The sequence below is a fragment of the Dipodomys spectabilis genome, unplaced genomic scaffold, assembly GCF_019054845.1.
Source record: "Dipodomys spectabilis isolate Male_0828 unplaced genomic scaffold, ASM1905484v1 ptg000024l, whole genome shotgun sequence".
In the NCBI taxonomy this organism is placed as follows: domain Eukaryota; kingdom Metazoa; phylum Chordata; class Mammalia; order Rodentia; family Heteromyidae; genus Dipodomys; species Dipodomys spectabilis.
Genome location: NW_024870701.1, coordinates 8323479 through 8344816, shown reverse-complemented (window position 1 = coordinate 8344816; position 21338 = coordinate 8323479). Strand labels below are relative to the sequence as shown.

General features: G+C 38.5%; 1 protein-coding gene across 2 annotated transcripts in view; it reads left to right on the top strand.

Annotated features, from left to right (window-relative positions):
• Positions 1-21338, top strand: part of Chst9 (carbohydrate sulfotransferase 9) — a 229525-nt gene that overhangs the window by 191623 nt on the left and 16564 nt on the right. For both annotated transcript variants that reach the window (XM_042675358.1, XM_042675357.1), the window contains one exon: positions 4347-4384. In XM_042675358.1, the coding sequence (XP_042531292.1) occupies positions 4347-4384 (38 nt within the window). The remainder of the gene's footprint in view (positions 1-4346; positions 4385-21338) is intronic.

Here is a 21338-nt window from a genome sequence, read left to right as displayed (position 1 = left end):
TTTCCAGGTCTTTCTATTTCTTTGCAAATGATACAGTATCATTATTTCAAATGGATGAGTAAAATTCCATTGTGTATATATATATGTATGTATGTATGTATGTATGTATGTATGTATGTATGTATGTATGTATGTTTGTCCATTGAGGGGCATCTGTGCTTTCTTTTATTAGTTCAAGATAAATCTTAAGGTTGACCAAAATCTGAAAATTGATTGAATGTTCTAAACATGCTGAAAATCAAGAAATTAATCCATTTCCTGAAGTGAGTTATTCCCATGATTTGTGGTCTTTAACTTGAGCTCTAATTCTTTGACTGTTACTGGCCCCTTCCCTGTCTCTACATCACACACTTAAACTGTCAGCAACTTAACCTAGTACCTTATATCTGTAAAATGCACCTAGGTACATTTCCATGTCTCTTATGCACAGGTGTGTATACACACTCACACAAGCATTCTCCCCTGACACAACCCAGATGTATGTGAGGAATTGACAAGCAGCTCAGCTGTCATGGAAAATTGGATCACCAAGATCAACGGAAATTCTCATAAGAATGATGGTATTCCTTGTGATGGTAAATGGCATTACTATTGTTATTGCTGAAAGCTCTGATTTGTTGACTGGCTCTACAGTGAAGTTATAAAGCCACAAACACAGATTTTTAAAACAAAAGACCAGGGTAGTAACTGTAGATGACATCTAAATACCTCTGCTTCTAGATAGCTCCCAGTAGGAGACAGAAAGCGATTTACAGCTCTCATTGGGACAAAAGTGGCAAGATAAAATGTCTCCATTATATGGATTAGTACATGGCCTTCTTAGCCATCTGTCACAGAAACGGACTGGCTTCTACCAACGGTTTGCATCAAACTCATTTTCTAGACAAAGAAACTGAGGCCTGACAGAGAATGAAATATAGACTGGAGAGACAAGTTTCTGAGTGCCCTGTAATTCACTTTGCCCCTAGGTTCCTGCACCCCTCATCCGTTTTCTTCTTAGTGTTGCAGGGCATTGTTCCTTCAGTTTGCACGGAGTTGGTTGGAGGTAGGCACCATAGGTTTGATTGATACAGCAATTTGCATCTCAAGGCATTGCTCGATAAATACAGTGCAATGAAAGGCTACTCTCTCACAAGCCGATTTCTCCCTCTGGGCTGACTTCCGAAACTCATTGATGTCACTTCCTTCCTCAGTCAGCAAGTGAATTTTCTTTAATTCCCAAGACCAGCTGTCCATGCTGTCAACAGAAAGTTATTAAAATTCCTTTAAAGTGAATAGAAATAGCCTAAAAGCAAATGTACTTGGAAACAGGAAAGAATCAGTATGCAAAGTCCACAAACCTCTGAGCAAAATCGTGTTGTTCCAAGGAGAGATCTCAAACACTGTATATTCAAGATGCTAGGGTAAAAAAAAAAATATTAAATAATTAAAAGATGCTAAACCACATGCTTCTTAATCTTTTATTAGCAGAAGCTTACACAGTTAAAATTTATCTCTCTAAATTCTCTTTTTCACATATGAGTGGAATAAACTCTAGGGTGATTTAGGTTTTTGTGATTTTTGTTTTTTGGCCTTTTGTTTTTTTAGATTGGGATTCCCTCTTGTTTTCTTGCAAGCACTAAAAAATATGTATATCTCCACTAGGCTGAGACTGTCCATAAGCAAGAGAAAAACATGACTGTTAGTAACAATCATAATCACAAGGATGACAGAATAGTAATATGATAATATATTTGAATTTATTTGAATTGCAATAGCTCAAAGGAAGAGATTTTTTTCTCATATGTGAGTAGCTGTAACTTACAGATATGAACTGTCTACCTCCTGAATTACCCTGTTCCTCTGCTAACTCGCTAACTGCTTGGCCCTCAGTCCCTGCAGGCTGCTCAGTCTCTGCCCTCAGTCTTCCAACATGGGGGTTCTTCCCTTGTTGCCTGAGTTGTACGTGGACAGGGTCCCTGCCTCATCTCACCTGCTGCCACTTACCTCTTCCTTCCTGGGAACAGATTCACTCAATTCTGTACTGTCTCTGAATATTTGCCAAGGAAATTTGTACCCAATCTGGTGAGCCAGGTTTGTGCCATAGAGTCCTAACCATCACTCAGGACATCAGATTCCACACAAAGTGTTTCTACTTATATATCCACAATGTGATTTTTTTAAAGTTTACGTATAGTATACAATGAAATGTTATATGAATCTTAGAAAAGTTATGTATATTCACTGTAGCTATGCCACAAAATTTGATTTTAGCAAATGGCAGTTAATGAAAGAAATGGACCCTTGGCTAAATTCAGACTAAAAGGACAGGTTAGACTGTCATTGATCCTCTGGGAAAGTAAAAATGATGAGCTAAGTTGTCTAGAGTTATCTTTATCTTGTATTTCAGGTCCCAGAATTAGGAATACTTGTTATGTTCTTAATAAAGGACTATGATATTAAAGTTCTTGTATAAAACATAACCAAACAAAGGAACTTTTGATCCCTGGTATAAGAATACTTTTAAGCCGGGCGCCAGTGGCTCACGCCTATAATCCTAGCTACTCAGGAGGCTGAGATCTGAGGATCTCAGTTCAAAGCCAGCCTGGGCAAGAAAAGCCGTGAGACTCTTATCTCCAATAAACCACTAGAAAACCAGAGGTGGCATTGTGGCTCAAGCAGTGAAGTGCTTGCCTTGAGCTGAAGAGTGCAGGGACAGTACCCAAGCCCAGAGTTCAAGCCCCATGACTGACAAAAAAAAAAAAAAAAGAATACTTAAAGATTCTTAGAGAATCCATTAGGAACTAATACAAAGTATTTGTTATAGTCCATATTTCATAAGAAGTCAATTTCAAGCCCTCTTATGGGAAATCTAATAATTTCTTTTAATTCACCAAATTCTCTTTTCATGAGAGAGCTAGACTCAGGAGCAGCTATCTTCAACGTATTGGAAGCTAGTGCAAAGCTTAGCAAATAATAATAATGAGTAAGTTTCACTTGATACAGCTTTAAAATATTTGACAGTTTCTTAAACAACTAAATATCAACTACCATACAACTGTACCCCTAACTATTTACTCCAGAGAAATAAATTTTTACACACAAATGTCTGAAGAAACTTCATTCATAGTAGCCCAATCCTCAAAACTACCCAGATGTCCTTGAGTAAGTGAATAGTTAAAATATGGTACAAACATGGAATAGTACTCAGCAAGAAAAAGGGACACACTGCTGATAAACACATCAATCTGGATAAATCCCTAGAGAAGTATACTAAGTGAAAGACACCAATCCCAAAAGGCTACATGCCACATATATCCACTTCCTATTCCATTTATATAAGAGTCTTGCTTTTCAAGATGTTACCATAGGTGGAAATTGAGGAAAAGATACAAATTATCCTTTTATGCTGTTCATTAAAACTACACATGACTCTACAATTATCTCAATTAAAATTAAGCTAATCTAAAAAGGCATGCTTCATAGAGTGTATGTAACATACTGAGTTGTTCACACACAAAAAGGAAAATCCCTGCTATCATATTTCATCTTTCCATATTTTTCTGGTGGTTGGTTCTTTATCATTTCTAAGACTTCTACTTCATTTATCATTTCTAAGACTTCTCCTTCATTCTATTTAAAATGGATGTGGCATTGGCCTCTTTTAGGCATTCAACAATGAATGACATTCAATATTTTAGAATCCTTAATATTTATGTCCCTCTATGACCTTTCAGACATAATCTTGAATTTTTTTCTTCTATCCCAACCAACTTACCATCTACAGAAATGTTACTTATATTTCCATCTCCAAGAATCCTGTACCAACAAAGTATTAGCATGTCTTTGTCATTCCCCAGATAAAAGAGATTATTTTTCAGTATCACTTCTTGCCAACATCAAGGCCCATATCTGTAAACCCAGCAAGGGAAGATGAGGCAGAAATATTATGGAATTAAGAGTCTGTGTGAGCAGAAAACAAAACAAAACAAGCAAAAATGGTGCAGTAGCCATCAACACCTCAGATCTCCTTGTCTGGCTCTCAAGAGTTCATGAGCTCAGTTTAGGCATTAACTTCCATAGTGTTTCATTTTTTGGAAACATGTTGACAAGCTGTTGTATAAAGTTCTCTTCAGTCTTATTGGATTTCCCTTCCATTTTCTGTTATCTGGGCCTAATACAGTTTTTCAGGCTTTGATTCACACCCCCACCACCACCACATACGCACATTATTGGAATAATTTCAAATGTCCATTTGCAATACAACCCTGCTATTGGAGTTCCAACTGAGAACAGAACAGTCAATATGCATGTTTTAATTGATTTTTATGCTTTCATATAAAATTTATTTTTTGTTTCTCTTTCAGTGATTACAGAAAAACTCCAGGAGCATATTGCCAACCAGGTATTTCTTTAATTCTCATAATCTATAACATAGAATTTTATTTCAAATGCCAATGTGTAAACATTTATACAAGTTAAGATTTATGCTGATTGTTAGATATGAGCAATGTATCTTTTTTTGGATCTGAGAACAAATGAGTCAGCCAACCGTGAAGGATCATGACTTTCTTTACCTGTCTCCAACACTATTCCTTTCCTTTGCCCCATCCCACTCCAAATGGCAAACAGGAGACTAGTGGACTGTGGCATTCCTGATATATACATGTCCCTCTAACCATACTGTGGCCACTGCCTTGGCAGAAAATAGAAACTTTTTCTATTATTCCCTAGATCCAAGTGACTGTGATCTTCTCAAGTGTTAATCCACTCAGCTGAATATCACTTTCCCCTAAACTTTCCATCCTGGTCTTTCCTGTCTCCTCCCATCTAGTTGGCATCTTCCTATTTGCTACACTCTTTCCTTAACCAATCTTCTTACTGGACTAGTGCTTTATTTTCAGATACATAGAGTCCTTCTATATAACTTTTGAAGGAAGTTAAGGCATATAACCACACATAGGTGTGAACCAGGGAAGGCTTTCCCCAGAATCCCATGGTGTCCACCCTACCTGAAGCTTCTGTAGGCCCATTGAGCTACAAAGTCTCCACCTGTGGCCTGTGCACCAGACTGAGAAGGCAGACACTGGCCTTTAGCAAAATTACTGCTTAGATTTCACTCACAGATGCAAATCTCTATGTCCCTGGTATAAATTATAACTCACCTTCACCAAGGAGGAAAGTGGGAAATCTACATTTGTACATGACAAGGAGATGTTTTCAAAGTCCTCCAGTGCACCCCAAAACAGCTCCACTTCTAGTTACCATTGTCCATCTGCCAATACTAAGTTCTGAGCCAAATACCCTGCAATTCATCAAGCTTCAACCATCACAAGTTCATTTGATTAATGGACTCTACTGTAAGGCCAGAAGGCTGAATCAAGTGCTTATCAACTGTCTTTTGCCCTTGGAATACAATTGTTTAAGCTGACTTGCAGGAACAGCCAACTTAAAACTTGAGAACATCATCATTGTGAAATAGCTAAATCAGTTGGCCTTTTCACATAGCTCATTTACCTTCTTAACTTAGTTCATTATTGTATTTTCATTTACTGTGTACACTCACAAGGCTGAGCACAGTTAACCTGTAAAATTTCCTGCTAGCATTTTCAGTTAAGTCACATGGAGAGTACTTTTCCTTATAAAGAGATTTATTTTCTCATTAATTCAATTAAGTAAAAACAATGGTTCCAAAATAAAGTGAGGGCTGCTCTTAAGGGAGATTTTTCATTTCCCGTATTTTGTTCTTTCTTTGTATATTTGGATAAACTAATAGAATATTATAGAAAACAAAACTGAACACCAAATATTTACTCATCCTCTTAAATACTGACCTGATGCCAAATACAATCTTAATAGTTCCCAGCTATAATGAAAGAGTGAAATTTGAACTTTAACACAAGAGAAGACGGCTTTCCCATTTTATTTATACCATTGTTCTCAGAAAACATAGTTGCATTGCACACTCCTTGTCTACCAGTTTGCATTTCTTTTTGGTAGGTCCTGGGCTTGAACTTGGGGTTTAGGCGCTGTCCCTGAGCTCTTTTGCTCAAAGCTAGTGCTCTATCATTTTGAGCCACAGTGCCACTTCCAGTTTTCTAGTAGCTAATTGGAGATAAGAGTCTGATGAGGACTTTTCAGTCCAGGCAAGCTTTGAACCTCGATCCTCAGATCTCAGCCCCGTGGGTAGCTAGGCCTACAGGCGTGAGCCACCAGTACCTAGTCAGCCAGTATTTCTAATACTCCAACAGAATTTCCTTCCATTCTTTCAATTAGAGATCTGCTTTCAGATCTAACTATAAAATCCAAAGAGGCATCCTTCATCTCTAATTTATCTAAAGTATGGTAAAAAGTGAAAATTTGAAGTAATTTCCTTTCTCAAATCATTCTGCTACCAAAAGAATTTGGCTCTTGAGACATTTTTCAAAACTCACTCTGGATAATCAGTATAGTATCTTTATCAACAAAAATGCAAAATGGAACACTGGCAAGCATTAAGCTAGCCCCTAAATCCTTCCACAGGACACTATAGATTGTGTAATTAAATTAAAATTGAAAATTGAATCCTCCCTTCTTCCTTCTTTTTTCTTCCTTCCTTCCTCCCTCTTTCTTTCTCGAAACTTTTCTTCCTTTCTTCTTCCTTTTCTTTCTTTTCCTCTTCTTTCTTCCTTCCTTCCTTCCTTCCTTCCTTTCTTTCTCTTTCTTTCTTTCTTTCTTTCTTTCTTTCTTTCTTTCTTTCTTTCTTTCTTTCTTTCTTTCTTTCTTTCTACCTTTCTTTCTTTCTTTCTTTCTTGTAGGCAGGCTAAATTGTACACCAACTTTCAGATTCAAGCTAGAAAGGAGGGCAGTCCTGCTGGCCAATATCCAGTGTGGTTTTTTAGCCTCCAGTTAGTTTACCACACCTGAGCTCTAAGAACAAACAACTCTTTGAATACTCTGGAGGGCATGCTAGATTCTTTTCTGTGTGATTCACTGGGGAAATCAGCATGCTTTTAAAAAGTAACTTGTGAACACAGCTTGTTTATAAGAAGTAGACAAAAAAAGTGAGCGGAGAATTACTTGGCAGCTCCTGCCCACAATGGGCTGAATGCATGACCCATTGCTTTCAGCTGTCTCTGGCACTTCAATGCTATAATAATTTCCTATCTGGAAAATGTTACTAGTAGAGATGAAATCTATAGGTTTTCTGGAGAACTTTTACTGTGGTCGATTAAAGTGAATACCTTAAAATACTAACCAAAAAAGAAAAACTTTCAAAGCCAAATTAAACTATGATCAACATGAAAATAGGAAAACTAAATGTAAAAACCTTTTAACTTTTTGGAATCTGTCTTATTATAAAGCGGACAATGGAAACTTCTAGTAAATGAATACCTTCTGTTTTACTTCTTTATAGAGCAGATAATTGCAGTCCGTAGTGAATTAATACCTTGTGTTTGTGCAATGAGGTGATGAAGAGGAACACAGGATAAGAGATTGTTTCTTGTGGATAGAAATTCATGATGCATGGAGTTGTCTCTGAACAAATCTTGCTTACACTGATCACGTGGTTCAGAGACCAGACTCCATGAGTACATCACTGGGACAATGTTCAGCTTTCCAGGAACTCCAGAATAAACTTCCATAAACTGGGTGACTTAAAACAACAGAAATTGGGGGCTGGGAACGTGGCTCAGTGGTAGAGCGCTTGCCTTACATGCCTGAGGCCCTGGGTTCGATTCCTCAGCACCACTTAAGCAAAAAGAAAAAAGCCGGAATTGGTGCTGTGGCTCAAGTGGTAGAGCACTAGCCTTGAGCTGAAGAGCTGAGAGACAGCGCCCAGGCCCAGAGTTCAGGCCCCACGACCGGACCCCTCCCCCCCCCCCCAAAAAAAACAGAAATTGTCTCACAATTCTAGATGTTGAATATCCAAAGACAAGAGGCTAAGAGGATCATGCTCCCTCCAAAACCCACAGGAGAGAAGGATTCTTCCCTGCCTTTCCCTAGATTTGGTGATGACCAGCCATAGCTGGCATTGAAGCTACATCATTCCCGGCTCTGTCCTTCCTCGGCTTCTGTCGGCTTCCAATATGGAGGACAGCCATGCTGGCTTAGACCACAATAATGAACTCACCTTAACTTGACCACATCTGTAAATATTTCAAGTTCAAATATTACTGCATTCACAGCAAGGAGGAATGGTGAACCCAGAGGTTTCTGACTCCAGGTCCACACTGGGGAATCCAGCTGCTTGGTCCAGCTATTTGCCAAATAAAGAGACATGGTAAAGGGCAGAGGAAGAAAATTATATGGCACAGGCAAACCAAAATAAGGTAGAACTTCAGTCTACTTTCAGCCATCTTCAAGGTACCGATAGGTGTCTTAGGTTGAATAGGAGAAGAAGTGTGAGGTAAAGGTATGCATAGTTAAAACAATCCTAAGTCACAGTCCCTGTTCAGCAGTGACCAGGTGACCAGAGGTGTCCTGATAGTCATTGCCAAGGGAACAAGTAGGGCCTGGTTACGGTAAGAGTCGTTGATGCCTGTGAGATGGTCTTACTCTCTTGACTTCCAAGATGGTTACAAAGTGATTGCAAGAAAGAATGGCGCAGGGCAAAGTGTATAGGCACAAAATGGAGGAAGGTGGGATGCCTCACCTTTATTTTGCTCCTAATTAACATAATTGCTCAGGTAAAGAGTCACTATATTTGTCAGCAAAACGAGTTTAAGGACCTCTTGCATTACGTCAACCTATCTGTTTGCAAGGCACAAATCTACCCTTAATAACAAGCTGGCAACTTTGTGCATGTAGCCTCTAATTGCTAAGTACATAAAGCACTTCCCCACTGTTAGCAGTGATTATTCACCTGCCTCTGCCTTCTATTCACCCCAGAAACTTGTTAGTACAGATTTGAAACCACAGCCTCAAGAAATCTTAGATGTGTGGTATTGGACTTGAATTCAGACAGAACCCAACCCTTTGACCAAATCGAGAGAGGCATATACTTTACAAAGGTTTAATATTACAAGCACAGAAATGCAAAGACATATTTTTTGTGTCCCTTCCCTCCCAGCCTCATGTTTTAAAGTCTGATAACCAGTCTAATACACAAAGGATCTGAGAATAAGACTTCGCTGCCGAATTGGGCCCTCTAGTCAAGTACAGTGGGCCAAGCTGGGACTAATCTCACAGCTTGTGCCATGGGACACCAGTGAAAGTGGCAGCATTGATTTCTCAGTATCTTCATCACATCCTGCAAAGTTGGAGGATGTGTTGTTCACTGTTCTCTCCTATATACTTCTCTCCTGCTGGGGATAAAAAGGGTAAGCTCAAGGGGTGGGCATACTTTGGAGTGGTTCTGAGACTGTCCTAGTCATTTAGAGTCCATAGAGTAATATATGAGTAGAAGAACCTGCACTCCTGGTAACCTGAAGACCTTTTATCAAGACATCCCCATCCTTAATGGGAGTAGGTGCAGCCACTATGCAGGCATCCTCCTTGTAAGTCCAACTTCTACTCTGCTGTCCCTCTAAATGTCTATCTGACCACTCAGGAAAGCCATACTTTTATCCTGCTTTTATAGCCATATCCCATATTGCTTGAGTAACATTTAAAAATATGCTTGGATCAAGATTATCTGATTTCTTTTATGAATGAGATCATGCCAAAGCCATTCATGACTGCGTTTCCAATGGAATGTGAACTTTACAACTTCTAAATGTAAGGTGGGATGGCATTACCTTGCACTATTGTTATCAAAATAACCATGAACTCAAGGAGCCAATTTTGACTTCAAGTTGGTTTTTCTTTGTGGCCTCAGGACTCCCAGAGCTGGTAAAGATCCCACAAACCTTTAGTTCTCTTGGAATGTTGGTTGATAGAAATAGAAGCTACACTTATTAAAAGCTATCCAATTTGTGAGTCTTAAAAAATATTTTAGGAGAAAGAATGACATTGCCCCATTTGTTAGGAAATGGAAAGACTTGGAAAAAATTGTATTAAGTGAAGTAAGCCAAACCCAAAGAAACATAGGTCCCATGATTTCCCTTATTTGCAATATCTAGTATATGTATGAGTCAAGCAGAAAGTATGAGTCAGATAAGTTGATGTTAGGAAAATGAACCCTAAGATATGTATTTGAAATGTTTTTTTTCTTTCATGCATTTGTTTCTAACACAATTAAAAGATTATTTCTTTGTTGCTTTGTATGTCCCTCCCCCACAGTATAACCCCTGCTTTCACTGTATTTGATGTCGGTATAATTTGTGGAGGGGAAGGGGGAAAACAAGTCGTTTAAATAAGGATACAGGTGGACCTGTTGCAACAATGAGAAGTACAAATTGTCATGTCGAAAACAAACTTTTCAACTTTGAGGGGGGGGGGAGGATTGGGGGGGAGGGAGGATGGGAAGGTATGGGAAGGGTAAACAAAGGAGGAGGCTACAATGCTTGATAAGAAATGTACTCACTATCTTGCCCATGTAATTGTAACCCCTCTGTACAGTATTTTCACAATAAAAAAAAAAACTAAAAATAAAAAAAATATTTTAGGTCTTACATTGAAGTTTCTGATGCTGGTATAGGTGATAGAAAAGGATCCAGTTTCAGTTTTCTGCATGTGAATATCCAGTTTTCCCAGCATTATTTGTTGAAGAGGCTATCCTTCTTAAGGCTTATGTTTTTGGCCCCCTTATCAAATATCAGATGGGTATAGGTTTGTGGTTTTATTTCTGATTCTTCTATTGTTCCATTGGTCCTATTTTTTGTGCCAGTACTGAGGTGTTTTCATAACTATAACACTGTAGTGAAGTTTGAAGTTTGGTATTGTTTTAACTCCAGTACTTTTTCTGCCAAGAATTGCTTTTATGATTTGAGGCCTTTTGTGTTTCTAAATGGATCAAAGGCCTCAAAGCAAAACCTGAAGCCATAAAACAATTACAGGAAGGAATAGAAGAAATATCAGGACTCCTTGGCACAGGAAGAAACTTTCTGAGTAAAGATCCAGAAACATACCGAATTTTTTTAACAAAGACTTCATAAATGGGATTGCATCAAACTAAAAAGTTTCTGCATGGCAAAGGACATAACTATCAAGTTAAAAAGACACCATACAAAATAGGAGAAGAATTTTTCCTGCTATATATCAATGGCCTAATATCCAGAATACACAGAGAACTTAAAATTTTAAACTCTTGAAGAACCAATAAACAAGTTAATAAATGGTTTAATGATCTAAAAAGAGTCTTCTCAGAAGAACTATCTCTGGCTGTAAAGGAAATATAACTTAAAAAACACTAAGATTCCACCACACCTCAGTTTTAGAATGGCCATTATAAAGAAAATAAACAATAGCAGACACTGGCCAGGATATGGCCAAAAAGGATCATTAATACACTGTAGGTAGGAATGTGAACTTGGTCAACCACTTGGAAATTCAGTATGGAGGTTCCTGAAAAAAAAAAAAAAAAACTAAATGTTGAACTACCCTATGATCTATCAATTCCACTCCTGGGCATTTCTTGAGAAGATGGCAAGCCAGGATACAGTAAAGTTATCAACACAACGATGTTCACTGCAGCACTATTCACAATAGTCAAGGTATGGAATTAGGCCAGATTCCTCTCAAAAAATGAATGGATTGAGAAAATTTTCTTGAATAGATCAAGAAAATTCATTACTTACTCATCATAAATAATGATATTGTATCATTTGTAAAGAAACAAAGAGACCTGAAAAAAATTAAATGAAGTCAGGTCCAGAGAGATTAATGTTGCATGTTTTCCCTCATAAGTTGAAGCTACAATTCGCTTATAAACTTAGATATAAATATGTTGGAGAGTATAAAAGAGTACACGCATATTAACTAAAATATGGTATATTGAAGGGAGAATTCAAATAGTATAATTCCTTGAAAAGGCAAAGTCAAAGTTCAACAAAATAAACACCAGAAAATAGGTACTTGAAAAGGGTGAGATCAAGGGGCGAGGGAATAGAGGGGAATAGAATGAAGTCAAGAATTCAATGTATCTTATAGAATTAAGAAGAGTGAGGGAAGGGATGAGTATGGGCAAAATGGATGAGAATGTTGAAAAGGGTGACAATGATCACTGTATTTATAATCTACTTTGTTAAATGACAACTCTTTTATACAACTACCTAAAGATAACTTTTTAAACTGTTTTAAAGTAAGAGTCAATCAGAGCAAAAAGTGGCAGTGATGATGGCTAATGAAGGAAGATTTATTTTAAAATGCTCTTTACTAAAGGTCAGATGTCTCCTTACCTAGGAAATACTTAGGTATAAATGTCAAAAGCTCCTATTTCCACTCAGAAACCAAGAAAGTTAAAGTATTGTGTATGCATTTCTGTGCAGTAATATCTAGAATGACAAGACATGGAGAGGATGAGGTGTTTTCAAAGCATAAACATCAAGATGAAAGTAATTATTGGAATAAATGCAAGTATTAGCAATCAAATACACAGATACTTGTCACAGGATCACTCAAAATGTTTCTAAACAATTACAGGCAATGGTTTTTATTGTTCATTCAATTATCAATATCATTTATTGAGGATCAGCATTTAATCCCCATTTTTATACAGATAGAAATTCATGATCGAATTTCTATGCTTAGCACAAAGCTAATAGAATTATTGTTAAATGCTTGGTGAGCTTTCTGTGTGTGCATATGATGCTAAAGATGAAGAAAAACATCACATTTAAATCTCACAGCCATAACCCTGTGAGGCAGATTACCAAGGGATTCAAACATCCTCAGGTTTAGTACCCCACCTGTGATCATGCAAGTGGTAAATTGCCACTTGCATGAATGAAATCCAGCTGTTCAACTCTACAGCATGAGTTGCAGATATGATCGTCTGTAGCCTTGTGGACCTGTACTTGAAGATTCTATCCAAATCTATCTTATTTTGAAGCCCTTTCTGAAACCCATTGTGTTAAACAATGGACTAGTGCCTCTGCAAGTTGTTCAGTTAGTTAAATGACCCCAATTACGACATCAACACTGAAGCATTTGGTTAGACCACTTTGCAGAACATTTCTTTTCCCAAGTTTTTTTTAACCAACCAAGGTGAGCATGAAACTTACTCTGGGGACCCTGTTGAGCATTAAATTACTTTTTTTTTAATTTAAAAGAAAAAGGAAATCTGGTCTAAGAGAACGCTATCTATCTCCTGAAAAGTGATTAAACACTAAAATACATACATACACTTGGGATAATCTGTTGCTCACTGGCAATTTTTCCCAGATAAAGCCCGCAGATGTGAAATGCAAAGTAAAGCATGAAACCAATTCTCACCCACTATGAAATGCTCACTTGATCTCTTATTTTTTCAAAAAAGCATTTTACTTTTTTAAAACTCTCTTAGAAGTTTCTTACTGTTAGTAATAATTATGGTAAATGTGTGTGAGTGTAAGAAAATAAAAGGTATAGAAACTCTGTGTTGACAATGCAGCCTATATTAAAATGAGTGTTAAAAATGGTTAACATATCGTGTGTTAAAACAGTCACATCACTTCAGATGCTATTAGCCAATCTGTCAGTGCTACCCCATGCATAATTTTCTGTTCTGTCTGCTTCTTTTCTCTTTCTTCTTGTCTTTGGCATTTTTCTAATCATTTTCCTCTCTACTTAATACCATCTATCCCTGAAAATAAGCATGTAGCTGAAAACTTTCAGGTTAGGAAATATTATTAGCATTAATAACAATATTAGCATTTATAACATAATTTGATTGCTATTATTTTGGATTTTTCTATCACTATGTAACACAATAGCTGAAGTCTAGGAACATAGGAACCAGAGACCCTTCAGGATTCACTAACTCAGACACCACCTTCTTCCATTCACTTGTTAGTGTGGAGCTAAGGCCAAATAGGCCACAGAATCATTGTCATGTCTAAATATGCATTCACAAATAAAATACTTAAGTCTACATTTAAACCATTGTACCCATGTTATTCTTTTTTTCTCATAAGAAAAGTAATTGAGGGTTTCCAGTGAGCCCTTTTTTTATTTCTTTTTTTTATTGTGAAAATACTGTACAGAGGGGTTACAATTACATGGGTAAAATAATGAGTACATTTCTTATCAAGCATTGTAGCCTCCTCCTTTGTTTCTCCTTCCCATCCTCCACCCACCCTCCCACCCAATCTTCCTCCCCCACTCCCCCTCCCCCCCACCAAAGTTGTAAAGTTCATTTTCAACATAATGACTTGAACATCTCATTGTTGCAATGGGTCCACCTGTATCCCTATTTAAACGATTTGTTTTTTCCCTTCCCCTCCACAAATTATACCACCATCAAATACAGTGAAAGCAGGGACTACAAAGCAACAAAGAAATAATCTTATAAATGTGTTAGAAACAATCTCATGAAAAAAAAAAAACATTTGAATGAATATCTTAGGGTTCATTTCCCTAACATCAACTTATCTGAACTTTTCTGCTTGACTCAGACATATACTAGTTATTGCAAATAAGGGAAACCAGGGGACCTATGTTTCTTTGGGCCTGGCTTTCTTCACTTAATATAATTCTATGCCTCCATCCGAAAGAATGACATTGCCCCATTTGTTAGGAAATGGAAAGACTTGGAAAAATTATTTCTAACAAGTGAAAACCTGCTCTGATCTACAGTTGTGTAAAAGACACATTTGATGATTATTCATCATTTTTTGGATAAAAACTGCTGGTTGACATAATCTGTGTTTTAAGAAGTAGTGATTATCAACAACAGCCCAATTCTGCAGCATCTGAGTTATCTATAAGGTCTGCATCCCCCAGGGAGGAACCTTGCATCTGTTACATCCATCCGTGGTCTTCCAGATGCATTAGTCACTTGTGTCTATCTGCAGTTTGCTGAAGAGATGCCTCTTGGAATTCATCAGAATGCCGAAAGAACAGGGAAACACTCCTTGGATTCATCTTTTCTCCTTTCAGAGAGAAAGTGACCACAATTGTCCCTTTTATCGTGCATAAAATGAAACAAAATTGATTTAAGCTTGATTTTTACAGGGTAGCATTTATTTAAAAACAAATGTTTAGGAAGGACAAGAAATGCCCACAAACAGTGAAACTCAAAGTATCAGGAAGTACCCTATAAAAGCTACCTTGTCCTTATTAGCTTTAATGTGGAAAAAGTTATCCACAGAAGTGTTACATTACATTCTGTGGTCAATCATCAAACAAAAATGGAATAAACAACATTCTTCATTGTTTCATCACTGGCATGCCTTGCCCAAAGTGTATTAAAAGAGAATATTTTCATCATGCGATTACTGGATAATTCAATTAAGGCAATGTTCTGTGAATGTGGAATAATGTAATTTACTATGTAGAATGATTAGCCAATCGGATTTCTCCCATTTTCTAAGGCTAGGGATTAACTACAATGTGACCATAAACAAAATAGATTTTATTAGGCATAATCTACTTTGTAAACAAATGAAATTAATTACTTGCCTGACCTAAAGCTTTGAAAATGAAAGACCAAAATTGAACACATGCTTCCAATTTTGATTCTGTTACAAAGATGACACTTAATATAAAAAAGTTACAATTTAACTTCCCCTCAAGTATTCTATACTCAAGACTAAATGATTCTTAGAAATATGTTCATCAACAGATGGGAGTCACTTATTGCTTCATAAACTGCAAAGCAAGTGAAATTATCTCAGCATAATAGCAGGAGATTGTGATAATGCCTCATCTGGTTATCTCAGAGATGATTAATGCATTGCATATTGTTTTAACAATACAATGAATATTGACAGATAATCATCCTTCCTCAGACAAGAAAAATAGAGAAGAGACAAATATCAGTGACACATGCTTTCTAGCAATCAGTAAGCAATTTCAACTCTATGTTAAGAGTTGTGTCAAATGCTACAAGGTTCAGGAGACCCGTTCTAACAGAATTTCCATCTTGGCAGACTAGTTGGGTACATTGCCCAGAACATTATGCTATGACTTGCTTGCTTGTTAACTCTGTATTATAGATAATGTATAAAATCAGTAAGTAGTGAAAAGTACACACCAAGGAAGCACAGTAGTCAATGAAAAATCTGGGGACAGAAAAGCTGTGGAAACCAGAGTTACTCAGATCAGAGTCAGAAAACAAAATACACTATGGTAGCACTGAAACTGGGAAGGTTGGAAATTTCCACAGGAGAATGGATATGGATGGTTCCCTATGTATTTTGTGGGCATTTTCCTTGTGTTCCATTCCCATTCTGACTTCTTCCTTCTTCTACTCCTGCTATTTGTCAGATGGGCAACCAAGTGAGCTTTAAAAAAGGCAAATTTGCTGTGCTTGTATCAAACCTCTTAAAATCCAGTGTTCATCATGATCTGATTGTCCTAGAAGATGAGACCCGGCCTTCTTCATTGGTTGGTTGCATCTTGCTCTGCTGGGTTATTCTCTGATTCACAGGAAACTGCATGAGCTTGCTCTCTGCAAGCTTCTTCTCATCAAGGACCTACATCAACCTGTTGCCTGGGCCTGAAATGCTCTGCTCTCAGACCTTGCTCTCCTTATTGTCCTCCGCTCAATCAGCTCCTTCAAGGTAGATCATCCCTAGACACCTACTTAATGGAACCTCCTGTTTTAGTGTTTGCATACATTTTCCCCAGTAAATTTTTCTTGCTCACTTAACTATTCTTTTTATCTTCCACCACTCAATAACATCCGCACCATGAGAACAGGAGCCTTGTCCTTGCTAACCACCCCACGCTCCCGCCTCAGCACCACACACAGTATACCTATTAGGTGTTCAATACACACTTCAGGAATGAATGTGGTTCTTAACCAGTTCTTCCAGCTGTCACAATGGTCAAGACCTGAAGAGGAAGACTTGTCTGCATAAATATTCATAGTGGGGTGAACATTGTGGAGGGGAAATACAGTCTGAGGACAGGAAAGGGATGAGTAGGCTAAGACGAGAACAAGAGTGAGCTCCGTAGGGTCACTGTACAAACACGGTGCTCTTGGTAGAAATATAAAACTCATGATTAGAAGCCATATTTACGAGTATGCATGTCAAGCATTGTGTATTTATTCAATTTACTTTCCACACCTCATTAGATGGACATCATTACCTTCCCGTAAGGCTGAGTTCCAGTAAGGCACCTTTAGAGCTGCCTCCTTCCAATCACACAAGCCACTGGGCTGGTAGAGGTGTGAAGTCTGTGTCTTACAACCTAGGCTCCCAGGGTTCTTTACAACTTGGTCTGTTACCCAGTGACTCCTAAAGGGTTACCCTCCTCATTCTAACATAAAGCACATTGGCAGCTGAAAACACCTTGAGGAAGTTAATGAAGTGAAAATGGCCTGGGTGAAGCTAAGAGAATGTGATCAGAGGGCAGAATAAATCCATTGGCCTTGGAGATAGTTGCCTGAGGAGTCAGAGATCCACAGAGAAATGATTTTGTTAAAAAATAGAACTTAGAACTTGAATGTAGGGATGGGATGGGGAGGGGAGAAGAATGATAGAAGGGGTGCTATTGATTGAGATGCATTTTTCAAGAGTCCAAAAATAACCATTGAAAAATAGGGCCAGAAGCATGGCTCACTGGGAGAGCATCAGCCTAGCAAGTGCAAGGCCTTGTGTTCAATCCCCAGAGCCTTTAAAAAAAAAAAAAGATTCCTATTACTAGCGTTATACAGTGAAAACAATCTAACTGATGAGAATGGGGAGTTTGAAATGCTGCATTCTTATTCACCAAAGAAAATAGACATGTAAGTCACCATGGAGACAGCATCATACAAGTAGTGTCTTGATGATAAAGAGCCACGGGGAATAGGTTCTCTAGTCTCTGAGAGGTTATCGGGGCTTTCAAAATCCCATCAACTTCCCTCCCTTCATCCTCAGGCCAGCACACAGTATCCCAGTGCCCACATGCGATCATAAGTTCTCCATGATTTGTAGATGCTGAAATATCAAGATAATTTAAAACGTGTTCTTTAAAAGACCAACACAGGTAGAATGAAAATAGCTCCATGCCATAACTCCCTTGTCTGGTAAATATGTTTCTGTCAATAATATGGAGGCAGTCAAGAACCTGAAGATGTCATGAGCAGGCTTGTCTAATCACCCAGAAGCTGATCACAGCACATGATCACAGGTTCCACGAGAGAAGAAGCAAAGTTTATGAGGAGCGAACGATCTAACTGCCCCATCTATCAGCCATGTCAATGCATTTGAAATTTTTTGACAGAGTACCAGCTCTTGGCACTTGACATATATACATATATATATATGTATGTATGTATATATATATATATATATATATGTATATATATATATTCTCAAAGAAAAGCAACCACAATTACAATGGTGTACACTGTCCAGAATAAGTGAATTTGACTCCAGCATGTTTGACCATGTTAAGGCAGCTCAGCCTAAAGGATGATATTCACTTGGCTCCAACAGTGAGGGAACATTCTTGTAAGTACAGATGTCAAATGTGTATTATGGAGTGGGAAAAAGAAGATTTGGGAGCCAGACAAGCTCAGATTTTAATTCTGTCTCTATTATCTGACAACTATAAGTCTCTGAGCAAGTTTAATGGAGATATTGCCCTAACCACTTGCTAGAGCTGAGGTAAAATTTAAATTCCATTACCTCAGTGTAGCACCAGCCTGGGTGAAATACTCAGTCTATCTGCAACCTTGCAGAACCACTCTCACCAAACCATGCTCTCCTATTGCTTGGTTCAGGAGCTTGCTTTATATAGAGTGAAGCCCAGTAGGGCTCAGCACAGACAGAAGTATGGAATGCTGGTTGATACATGTTTCTCCCTGTTCCCTCAGGAGGGATTAGAGTATTTTGCAATATGGTCAGGAGTTACAGGTGAGGCATATGGGTCCACCTACTTGCCTGGCCAACACATCCAAAAGTGCATGACTCTTCTTTGGTTTTTCCAGATGAATGGCTGTCAAATCCATATACTTTCCTCATGTTACCATACTGGCTGTAAACCAATTAATTACTAGTGGCCTATGGCTATGGGAATGTTCCAGAAAGCTTCCTAAGTGGAGCCTGAGATTTCCTTTACCCCTCTGTGGACAATTTGTTTTCCCTGTGTGCAGAATAGATAGAGCTAATAAACTATGATGTGCTTTGTGAGCAAGAATGCTGAGATATATTTGTCCCTTCCAAGGAGGAGCTGACAGAATTATAGAATCCAAGCTTTGCAGCACCTTAGGAGAATTGTTTGCTTGTTATGACACCTGTGTCTCTAGAAATAAGTAGGTAGAATCCTGGCCATCCGAGTCTCAACATAAACGAAAATTGGGATGGATTTCAGCTCCAGCCACTGTGACACCACACAAATGCTGCTCCCACAGTTAACAAAGCTTTTGATATTGATAAAGTATCAATAGCAGGCAAGTCACAGGGAGAGAAATCGTCCCATAGGTATATGCCACTATCTAGAATGTGAAGTCTGCTTAAAGGCTAGTCTGGCCTTGAATCTCCCACTGTCAGCCAGTTGCCTGCTGCACCCACCAAATCTGGACTGCAGGTGGCAGGCTGCCCTCCTGGCTAAGGAAGAGGTCATTCTGCAGCCAGCTCTGGGGAATGACGTTGTGCAGACTTTGAAGGCTCTCACTGTAAGGCCAAGAGATCAGAATCAGAGATGTTCATAGCTACACTTGGAAGGGAGATAAGTAACAGGGAGAGAGATCACATCTATGGATATGGTTACTTCTAGTAGTCATTTCATCGACACCTTGAATTATCAGGTACAAATGCTACGGCAAAGAATCCATCCTGGAAACCCTTCAAGAGTGCCAGAATTTAAAATTAATGAAACAACATTCTTCAAATAAAAATGTTTTAAATGTATCCTTTTTAATATTTTTTATTGTAAAGATACAGAGGGGTAACAGTTACATGAGTAAGGTGATGAGAACATTTCCTATCGAGCATTGCTTTTTCCCTACCATCTCTTCCCTCTCCACCTCCCCAGCTCCTCCTCTTCCACCCCAAGTTGTAAAGTTCATTTTCAACGTAGTGTCTTGTACATCTCATTGTTACAATGGGTCAGCCTGTGTCCTTGAATGCATGAATTGATAAGTCCCTGGAAACACTCATTCACCCATCCCATTGTCTCATTAGATTCATTCTCCTCATTCATTAAGACAGCCTCCCCTACTTCTCTCTTGCCTTTCTGTCCTGCCTTGCTGCTTCCCCTTCTCGCTTCCTCAGTCTGAAATCCTGGAACGAACCCCTCTTATATATGATGCCAGGAATCTCATTTTAGCATCTGTTGCCTCTCTTCCTAGTTCAAGGGCCAGAGGACCCATGGTAGCACCCACATGTGAGCTGTCTGTTCTTGACCAAGGGCTGAGGAAGCTGCATTGAGTAAAGCTGTGCTGTCAAGTATGCACGGGTGACATAAGTTAGAGGGGCCTGTGAGTCTCTCAGAGGTGCTGATACAGGAAAATCTGATCTGGGACTAGAGAAGCTTAACCCAATGAGACCGATGAAATGTATTCCTGCAGTGACCTGACACTCACACTTGGCATGGCTATTTGCAGAGCTCCAGTGGCTTTAGACTAGCAGTTTACATGTAAGGGGTCCTGATTTGTGCTGCTTTCTGTAATTGTGTTCTCTCCCAAGCTAGGACCCCCAGCTATGCCATTCTGAACTCGGCTATGTTCTTGGATGTCTTCCCAAGAATTCTTCATATTTTTTTCAATCTAAAATGAGATGAGCCAATTAATTGGGCTAGTGACTTGCTCTCCACCTATCTGGGCAAGTGTCTTGCTCAGGCCTCCCTCATTGGATACCAGTGGACTATGGATAAGCTACCCTTAGATGAAGTACCCACCCACCCTCAAGTGAATGTTCATGTACTCCTCAGACAGATATTGCACACAGGGTCTGTTGCCATGGTCATTTCATTCTGAGGCTGAGGATATAGCATGATGGATGATGGATGATGGATAATGGATGATGTGCCTGATTTTGAGGGAAAATCAGAAAAGAAGGCCAATAAGATGCATTGGCATTTGGGGGAAACTTGCTATGTATCAGACAAAATGTGTCAGATACTGTACTATGAAGTTTATAACTGAATTTAGATAATTAATTCTCAGCGTATTTCTCTCTCTTTTTTTTCTGCTGCCAGGGTATCAGAATCAGAAAGATGAGAATGTAAGCATAACTTTCAGTGAAATGGACCCTTCTCTCCAGTCCAAAGTTGGTGCTAGATCTCAGAACTGCCTTTTGTTAGCAAGGAATTCTTCCATACTATGTGGTTTAGGTTTGCTTTTCTTAGCCTTATTTTATGTGTATGGACACACACTCCATGGAGACTTCCAAAGGAAGAGTAACTATGGAATGACAGAACTG